Source organism: Eucalyptus grandis, chromosome 5, assembly GCF_016545825.1.
Source record: "Eucalyptus grandis isolate ANBG69807.140 chromosome 5, ASM1654582v1, whole genome shotgun sequence".
Lineage (NCBI taxonomy): Eukaryota > Viridiplantae > Streptophyta > Magnoliopsida > Myrtales > Myrtaceae > Eucalyptus > Eucalyptus grandis.
In genome coordinates this window covers 35,805,468-35,815,694 of record NC_052616.1, presented here as the reverse complement: position 1 = coordinate 35,815,694, position 10,227 = coordinate 35,805,468, and the positions used below count along the sequence as shown (strand labels likewise).

The 10,227-nt window shown below is 39.4% G+C and overlaps 1 protein-coding gene across 3 annotated transcripts; it reads right to left on the bottom strand.

The window, feature by feature from the left end:
- Window positions 1-6,494: 6,494 nt before the first annotated feature.
- LOC120293500 lies at window positions 6,495-8,745 on the bottom strand. Of its 3 annotated transcripts, none has more exons than XR_005551384.1 (3): window positions 7,797-8,745; window positions 6,705-7,465; window positions 6,495-6,548 (listed from the first exon to the last, which is right to left on the bottom strand). XR_005551384.1 is itself a non-coding variant. In XM_039313006.1 (2 exons), exons 1-2 carry the CDS (start codon window positions 8,271-8,273, stop codon window positions 6,905-6,907), a joined length of 1,038 nt encoding a protein of 345 aa, XP_039168940.1. In that variant the 5' UTR covers window positions 8,274-8,745; the 3' UTR covers window positions 6,501-6,904. The 3 variants fall into 3 exon arrangements, 1 of the variants encoding a protein (XP_039168940.1); XR_005551385.1 differs by having other exon boundaries at window positions 6,511-6,542; XM_039313006.1 differs by having other exon boundaries at window positions 6,501-7,465.
- Between the last annotated feature and the right edge of the window lie 1,482 nt (window positions 8,746-10,227).

Here is a 10,227-nt window from a genome sequence, read left to right as displayed (position 1 = left end):
GTACATGCTAGTTAAGTCCACAATTTGGGTTGACGTGGATGAGGACGCCTGAGGCCCCATGAGTATCGATTGTGGTACCGTCATTACTTCGATAAGCGAAGAGAGGGTCCCATACCGGAAGGTGATGTGCCCATGTACGTTCTAGATGAAGCGTTCGGAGAAGGAACGACTAATCCTAAGGAAGGATCGATAATGGATGCTAAGGACCCTAAAGAAGAGGACTATGCTCATACTCCCGTGCACTTAGTCGATGACGACAATTGGAATGGAGGAGAGATCATAGAGTAGGAGAAGTGGCAAGAGGATGAGCCTATGGAGGAGGAGCCTGAGGACAAGCCGACAGATAAACTCGAGGAGGAGTCGGCATATGAGGAGCTTGAAGAAGAAGAAAAAGGAGAAGAAGAAGAAGAGGAGGATGACATCGAGGAGGATCCTAAGTACGACCCGGACGAGGACTGAAATCCCATTATGTTTCGCAAACTCTAAGTTTTGATTGAATGTCTAGTAGATCAGACTTGTGAATAATATTGTATTATATATTATGTGGTTTGCTTTGTATAAAAATGTGATTATGGCTTTTCAGTTGTAAAAAATATAGCTCTACTTTTCTATCATATTGTTTTATTATTTGGGGATTTTATTATATAGTTCCGCTTACGTATTAAAATGAAAGGGTTGGCTATGGTCCTGAGACGTCGCTATTAATCAACCAGGTGAGGCGTCGGTACGCGTTCGAGGATCGGGGCATGACAAGCATATTGAAAACTTCTCTGCAACTTTTGCAGCCAATAATCCAGTCCTTTGCCATTGTTCAAAAAGAACATCAAGAGCTTCAATCTCTGCATGTCTTGTTGCCTATGAAAGCACAAGTAGAAAAACAACACAAGCATATCGAACTTAGGAGCTCTGTTAGAGAGACATTTTCCCTCAGTGTAGTTTCAACATAAATTCTGAAAATACATTTCATGAGAAATGTCTTCTGCTTCAAGCTAACTAATTGAACGTACATATGAGACTGATCAAGGCATATACTACATGAATTAAATAAGTTTTGCTCACTTGAAGTTGCTGAGAATCTCACATGGAAAAGGAGGCTTCTATTGGATTAGCCACCTCCAACTTTTCTAACAGTATTTTCATATATACCCATATAGCAAGGCACCTTTGTTTTTATTATGCTCCAGAAGACACTAGAAGGGCCAAATATTCTTTGCATAAACTATTCTTACCATCCACAAAGTCATTTATAGTATTGTACTGTCACCACATAACTATCAATGATTACAGGAATAAACTATTACAGAAGAGATGATCTCTACCAGAAACAAGGCTTAAATATGTGTAAATATGGTCACTGTATGAAGAAATCTCCAAAGGAGCAGGTTCTTACATCTTAAAAGGCAATACAATGCTCACAGTGCATTTTTATACTAAATATGTATACCAATAGTCTAGCTGACATGAAAATAGAGTTAGGAACTTCACAAAAGTGGATAAAGACCATATTATTGATCCAGACAAAAAAAAATGGCAAATGAAAAACGTGAAATATTAGGCATAATAAGGCAAGATTATAGTCACCGTTAGCAGTATATTTTATGAAAGAATAACAGGAACATAACCCTTTAAAGCCTAATAATGAAAAAGAAAAAAAATAATCCACTCATTAACATATTTTGTCCGGTATATTGTCTTATCATCTATTAAACAAATACTTAAGAGAGAAACATAAAATGATCAACAATAAACTACGAGTGGATAATTTGAGGGTATCAATCCACAGCAATAACAAGGTGCTGCTAGGTTTTAAACAAGGGGATGGGGAGGCAATGATAAACATACATTTTGTGTCTCAATAGTCAGGTTTCTTCTGGCTGCGATAACATTCCCATCCTCAACATTCACACAGCTGTTCAATCAAAGTATATACAAATAAAGCACAATCTGAAATCATTCACCAATTAAGCCTGAAATACCAATCCTTTTAATTAGCAAATAACATATCTAAAATGCAACTGTTTACCAAAAACCAGTTTCTTACCCAGCTGGAACTTCAAGGCTGTCCAAAGCAAGTTTCGCCTTATATAAGAAAAGCAAATAGGTCTTGTTACTTGTTTGGAGAAAACAATATGAGGATAAGAATAAGAAATTATCTTACGAATGCATGCATGCATACAGGCAATTCAAGAGGAAATCAGCATTAAGTTGCCAGCAGTAGATATATTTCATTATCAATATGCAGCTACGTATGGATGAATGCGTGCCTCATGGCTATATGATAAATATCTTGCAAGTCCTCTATGATATTCTGGTCACAAAGTTCCGGAAATGATTGTCACCGCACGCTCAACCTGTGACATCCAGATTTTCGGGTTCTAATTTCGACTCGATAAATAGGGCCGTTGTTGTTCAGTTGAAGCCAGGGATTGTGAAATTGGGATGCAAGTGGGCTATATTGGTAGGGAAAAATACCAATTGGAATGATGAGGTGTTGAATAAATTAATGGGGGTCAATTTGATTTGATTCAAGTGGGATTAAGGTTCAAATTGGAAAGAAAACTTGGCAAAATTCGTATGCCACACTTACCCCTACATTTGGCCTATTTAAAGGCTTCTAGAAGGGTAGTTTTGGGCTTGAAATGTGGGTGGATGACAGCCATGGTGGCCCACGTATGGCTGACCTAAGAGAGAGAGAGAGTGAGAGAAAAGAAAGGGAAATTGGGTTTTTCTTCCTCCCCTCTCTCCTCCGTCGAGCATCTCCATCTTCTTCCCTTTTTCTCTGGCTTTCTTCTTCAGCAGCAACCGAAGACCAACGAAGCAGTAGCAGCAGCTTCGCCTGTCGCCGCCTCTCGCCGTCATCGTCGCACGCCCGCAAGCACCGGAGCTGCTCGCGAACCCGAGCTCACCGCCGAACTGCCGTCCACGCGCATCTCCGCCCCCTCTCCTCTCTCTAGTTCGAACAGAAACGGAAGCAGAAACAGAAGCAGCAACCATCGTCGGTTGAAGGAGCTGCAGTCACGCCGGAGCTATCGGACCGCCGCCTGCTCGACCGCACGCCGCGCGCTCCGCCGCCTCACGCTCGCGCCTGCCGTCCCCGCTGTGCGACCCAGCCCCTGTTCCGCCTCTGTTCAGCTTCGTTTTGGCCATCACAGGCCATGGTTCGGCCACCTCCGACCACCGTCAGCCTTGCCGGAGCTCCACCTTGCCCTCAGCCGCCCTTGGCCGCCTCAATCGACCTTGGAATCGTCCCATCCAGCAGCGAGCAGAAGGTTGCAGAAATGGGTATCGCAGAGGGTTTTGGCCCGTTTTGGCCGCCTTCCCGAGCCCGGATGCTCGGCCCGCTTTGGGGAAAGTCGATCATCGCGTCGAGCCGTCGTTTTGAGTGAGTTTTACTCACTAATGCCTTCTTAATGCGCTAATTATACTTAAAGGTTGATTAGTGGTAATTAAGTGTAATTAGGTTGTTAGATTAGAATTGATTAGTGATTATTAGTTAATTGCTTTGCATATTAGTTGTGTGATTAGTGTAATTAGATAGAGAATTGCATGTAGTATTTATTGGATGCTTCTTGGGATTTTTCCCGTCCCTTATTGGGTGTTAATTAAGCGATTCGGGCCTAGGTGGTATTTTTAGGAATTAAATATTAATTTTCGAAATTAATTATTTAATTATTTATTTTCCGGAAATTCAACTGGGATGGCCAAAGTGACCGGGATTTTATGCTGATGATCATGGCGCAGTCCGTTTATTTAATTGAGCTTTATGTTGTGCTAAATTGAATTTATTGTATTTATTTATTTAATTTTCGAAATTAATAAATTAATTAATTATTTTTCGGAAATTAAGATTTTGATGGCCGACGACCGAAATCTCGTGCTGATTGTCGTGGCGCAGTTCGTTTATTTATTTGAGCTCTACGTTGTATGAAATTGAATAAATTATGATATTTTAGGGATTTACCCTAATTTGATTGATTGAATTGAGATATGAATTGGTATATATATGTATCCGCTTAGGCGAGCAATTATGATATACATATATATATGGCAGCTTCTGGTGAGCTATAGTATACTATATGAATATTGCGGCAGCTTCTGGTGAGCTATAGTATACTATATTGAATATTGCGGCAGCTTCTGGTGAGCTAAGATCGTTTTATCAGCTTGTGAGAGCAATGATCGTTTATTAGCTTGTGAGAGCAACGATCCATATATCAGCTTGTGCGAGCTATCATCTATGTATATATCAGCTTGTGCGAGCTACCATCTATATCAGCTTGTGAGAGCATTGCATCCATTTCAGCTTGTGCGAGCCATAATTGTATTGATGGATAAATAGATGGTATGGTTTAATAGATGATATGAATTGATAGATGTGTGGATCGTATGATATCAATTGGATTGACTGAATTGATAGACCGATGGGTATGTCGGTAGATTCAGCTTGTGCGAGCATTGTTTGAATATTGAATTGTTTACGTTGGCTCTGTGATCAGTGTATCACCTTGGCGAAAAAGACACCCGAGAGCATAGTAAAGTGTTCACTGTACGTCACCTTGGCGAAAAGACGCCCGAGAGCATTGATGGAGCTCTGTGACTAAGTGCAGGCATCTAAAAGGGCACGTGGGCTCGGTGACTTGATGTATCACTTTGGCGAAGAGGTCGCCTAAGAGAATGCACGTGGGCCCGGGGTTCGAGGCACGTGGACTCGGAGACTCGGAATGTCGTCCTAGAGAATGCACGTGGCCTCACTTTTTGATACTCCTCCGTAGAGAGTGATTTGTATGACATGTAATCGACTAGGTCGATTGATCATTGTTTTGATATGATGTTGTGAATTGATTGATTGAATGGGAATGACCGTGAGTGGTCTTGTTGACATGTAATCGACTAAGTCGATTAGATCGATGCTTCGATCTGTGATGTGATTGCTTGTGTGCCTATTTGATCTGTACTAATATGCAGGTGGAATCTGAGGCTAAGGTAAGTTCTTTGACTCATGTTGTGCATAGGCAGCCCTAAGGTGTATTAGTTTACTAATCGGTCTTAGGAGGTAGAACTTGCTGAGACGTGGTCTCAGTGGTTATTGAATAACCATTTCAGGACCTGGATGAGGAGCTTAAGGAGCATGAATCTGACGAGGAGATCCTTGTTGAGGAACCCGAAGAGGAGTACGTGGAGGAGGACCCGAGTATGACATCGAGTACGACCTGGATGAGGACCGAAATCCTATCATGTCTTGTCAGACCTTGTTTGCATGTAAAAAGTTGTAGTTGTGAATTTCAGTGAGAAAAATGTATGGCCTGCTTTTCTATCCCATTACTTTATTGTCTGGGGATTTATAACTGCTTCCGCATGTGCATATATAAATGAAAGGGTCGGCGATACATAGTCCTGGGATATCGCATTTTTAAATCGACCAAAAGTAAGGGATGTGTGCGTGCCTGAGGGTCAGGGCGTGACACAACCTCTAATTCAGATGCAAATCCCACCTTCTGTTAGACTGATATAGCTCTAACGACACTAATAGCAACCAATTTGAGAAACTACAAGGTGCTCATTCCAGTATGTCCTATCATTGGGACCTCAAAGCTTATGTTTCATTATTAGGTTTTCAAAAATTCAAGAAGCTTACAGGAGTTTTAGCTTCAAGGTCATTTTCCTTCATAAAAGCTGTGGCGGATAAGTATAAAAAGGGAACCCTAAACTGTTGCGAAGGCATCAAAAATCATAATTCACAATCAGCTTCTTGTGCTTTGGTCCCTATTCTATTGACTAACTAATAATGTAAACTTCGTGTTTCTCGTGATTTTTTTCATTTTCATATCCAGAGGCCACAGGGCTAAAGAAAATAAGCACCTAACCAGTTATTCATGAGCACAACCAATGTTCATATTACTCTCACGCTCCAAGTAAATTTGGTTTTCAATTCTCCCTAGTTGCCAAAGTCAACAAGTGGTAAGAGGACTCTGACTGTTGATCAACCTTTCCTGGTGGCTTGACATCTCACTTCTTATTCCTTTATGGCTATGCCTCTTCAAGTACCTCATAAAAGTTAGCGACAGAGTCCTACCTCAGTGGTCGAAGTGTCTCACAATTCAGCACATTTTTATGATATGTACATACAATACATCTACATTTCCGAGACACCTCAAAAGCACCCAAATCTCTCTCTCTCTCTCTCTCTCTCTCTCTCTCTTCTCTCTCTCTCTCATTTTTATGATATGTACATACTATACATCTACATTTCCGAGACACTTCAAAAGCACCCAAATCTCTCTCTCTCTCTCATTGTCATACCCTCTAGGGATTGTCCCTGATTTTGCAGCGTTCTTCAAGTTCCCACGCAACCCCAGCACCAAACGAATCGAATTCAAAATCCAGCTCAAGTATTGCATTGACTCGATACAATCTGAATTCACCGGTTCCCACGGCGTTGGTCGGCGGCGGCGGTACTCCGTTGCCTCCGCTCGCTAGCCTCCGTCACCGTCGGTTCGCTAGGGACTTCTTCTGTCGGTCGCCTGTGCTTGCCAAGCGGCGATCTTGCACTTACAAACAAAGAAAAGAGATTAAAGAGAAGGTTGAATTACAGAATTTTATTTATAAGTCTTCTTTCTTATTTTTATTTTTTTCGGGGAGAGGAAAACGAGAAGGAACGAGAAGAAAGAAGGCATTGTAATGAAGATCAGCGGGAGTTCACTCACCGTACGAATTACTTAGCACGTTTCCATCATTCTTTCAAGAGAAGCTTGAACTTTTTGTTCCCCAGGCTGCGCGGGTCTCCAGGAAGCAGTTGTCCAGCAAGATAAAACTCACGATAACTCATGTCTATCATTCCATCAGGCTCGTAAGAACTCGGTGGACAATCTAGATCAAATTCGATCAGTCTGTTTTCAAGCATATGTTAACTCTCTTGCAAGTTTCTTGATAGACCTATTTCGGTTGGATCGTCTTCATGTATATGTGAACTTTGGGCTTCTGGGTCTGCTGAGTCATGACCGACCTCATAGAGGAAAGCTGGATCAATCAGCCTATAGTCTCGGATCGCAGCCTTTAAATCGTCCTCTAGTTGCTTGCATATTATTCGGAATCCCCACTTTTCCACGCCCTTGGGGATTAATGATGAGTTCCTTAATGTAATGCTGAATTGTGCATAACTCCCATCAATTTGATCAAAATGGACTGCTTTCCATAAGTGAGATGGTGCGAAATACTTTATCAAGATGCCACTTGGATCCAATCTGGAGTGCTCTGTTGTGTAGGTACCCTGGTTTTTGCCATTAAAATATGTGTTAAAGTAAAGTCTGCAATGACCGCCTTCATTGTTACATACAGCACAGAAAATAAATCCAAGAAACTTATCGTATAAGTCCTTTGAAGCCACGAAAGATATAAATCCTTCTTCAACTGGTTGAAACCACTTTGGCATCTCTCCCTTAGGGAGATAAATAGTGCAGGGAGAATTCTGTTACAAAAATAGACCGTTAGAAAGCACATGGAAGAATTCAATTTGAGTTTAGTAAATAATCCTAATGAATAAAGAGTTCCGTAAATGAGTAGGGATCCATTGATCCCAGCTTGCGTTAAGATAGAAGTCTCATGTGATAAAAATCATTCCCATAAAAACTATGCTAGCCACCTTCATTACATGCATATTAGTGCAGGATCACTTTATATTTGTTTGGTTTTCTCAAACCTCTGGTTTTGCATTTTCAGCTATTGCGATATAAAAGCACAGATTGTTTTGAGCATATTCTCCAAACCGATATGTGTGCGCACGAGAGAGAGAATTTGACCTTGGCAATTGAAGCAGTGTCAACCACGGTCAACCCTCGATGGACCCACTGATCAATTGAAGTTAAATGTCCATTTGTTTGCAGAGATTCGCACCCATTCGTGAGCAGTAAATTTAAAAATGGCGGAAGCTTGGGAATCTCTTGTAATTGATGGCAATGACTAACTGACAATATGGACAAACGATCACGCTGAGTGATGGATATAGGGAGGCTAGTAATATTGTTCCCTGACAGAATTAAGGTTTCCAACAAGGGAAAACAAGAAAGATCCTCCAAAAACTCTACTTCGGACATATTACAATTGAGAAGGTTTAAGACTTTTAAATTTGAAAGCCCAACCTTCATGCACGGATTAGCTAAATCTGTGAGGATTGGAAACACGATTGGGCCAAAAGCAGATTTGAAGCATTGAAGTCTTTGTAACTTATAAATGTTAGATGGAATGCTTACCGAGTTTTTGCAAATATCTAAAAGCATTTCCTCTAGAGAGACAAGATTTTCTATTGATGTAGGAAGTTCTTTAATAGCGGTATGTAGTATGGAAAGTTTTTTCAGGCATCCGAGTTCATGTGGGATATCGGGAAATCTTTCAAATTTTGAGCAAACAGAAAAGTTGAGATCTCGAAGATTTTTTGACTTGAGCACATTTGGAAAAACACGAAGTTCAGGGCACCATTTAAAATGCACGACTTGGAGCTTGTCATGATTTGCAATCGACTCGTGAGCTTCTACCAAGTTTTTGCAATTCCAAAGTTTCAATTCTTCGAGATTTGGAGCACATGAGAGGTTGGGCGTACTAACGAGCGACTTGCAATCATGCAATTTAATGTACCTCAATTGTTGGAAGTCCTACAAAAACAACAAAACCAACTACCATAAACATTTTGAAAGGGAAAGAAGGGTATTTGTATAATGCCGTTGCCACTTTTAATGATTTTTTGGGCCACAATTCTCTTCATGATGAAGAAAGCAAGGAGCATCGTTAGATCAGGCAACTTGAAAACCTACTAACTTGAAACCTACTATATAGGGTTCTAAGTAAATTTCTTAACCTATTAATAACTTTTCCACTCAAAGTTACCATATATATAATATTGAGAAATTACTAAACCCTTTGAAACTTTACTGGTAAATACAAATTTTTATGTATATACAGTAAAGCTTACATGAGATTGAGTCATATGGCACACTCACAAGTGAGTTCTACCTAGCAATTTAGTTTTTATGATCACATTAGCGAATAAGAGACAACTCTTATCATTTTATTTTTAGATATTATTTTAAAGAGTTATATAATATATAATACACAATATTAATAAGATTTCAAATAAATTATTCTTGACAATCATCAAAACAATTAGATATAACATGATACTCCATACTTGACCAATAAAAGATATATCGTGATTACCAGAAAATTAAACGTCGGTTTTACAAACAAAGAAATACTATATATATATATATATATATATCAAACAAAAAATAATTTAGCAAATAATAAAATCATACCATATGATTTTTTTTTTTGGTCAAGAAAATCATACCATATGATGTTTCAATACATTAAATATGAAAATTCTTTTTATATATATTTCAGATAATTACATTTTGTATTAAAGAATTGCGCGTTAACAAACATGGAAAAAAATTAAGGGCTAGTTAATTTAAATTTCTAAATTACTCCAATATGATCAAAGACAACGCCTATTACCATAAAGTTGATGGAGATAATTTATATCACCGTATAATTGGGGAGAATAAATATTGAATTAAGGATTGCCAAAAGTTTTTGAATGAATTAGTTATAATTTATATCACCTTATAATTGGTGACAATTCCTGGTGGCATGCCCCTACGGGATCACTTATATCGAATTATTTGTACACGCATTACTAGCACGATGTCTAATAGATATTTAATTACATGCACTTAGAAATGCTGCTCCTTCATAACTGATTTGAGCAATTAATGATGCCTTTTTTACAGCACGGTGCAGGACAAATCCCGCCCTTTACGACATACATTGAATAAGCCTCCATAACGTGGCCTCTAAGGTTATTTTGAATGCGACATATTGTGATTAAGATATCCAACCAACCATATCTAAATCAAATGCTTGACCATTCAGCCGGCTATTCCTTGGTGTATTTTCTTTTGTATATGTGATAACGGGTTGGTTCATCATGTTTTTGTTTCCTTTTATTTGATCATTAGACAAAAAAGCGTGATTGCTAAGCAGATCACGAGCTTCATGGTAACTCAGTGGTTTAACTTCATACACATGATCTTGATCAATTCCATAACAAGTTAGCAAATGTTTATCTCTTGTAGTAACAATGATCCTACTTCCATTACCAAAACATTTGCCTTCTCCTGCTAAAGCATGTAACTGGTGCAAGTCATCCACATCATCAAGGATAAGGAGAACTTT

Bases quoted from the DNA above. Each gene is read 5' to 3' on its own strand.
- LOC120293500 (XM_039313006.1), bottom strand. From the start codon at position 8,273: ATGCTTTTAGATATTTGCAAAAACTCGGTAAGCATTCCATCTAACATT. The intron at 7,466-7,796 runs GTCAAATTCTCT...TTTTTGTAACAG, and splicing joins ACACTGCTTCAATTGCCAAG to AATTCTCCCTGCACTATTTA.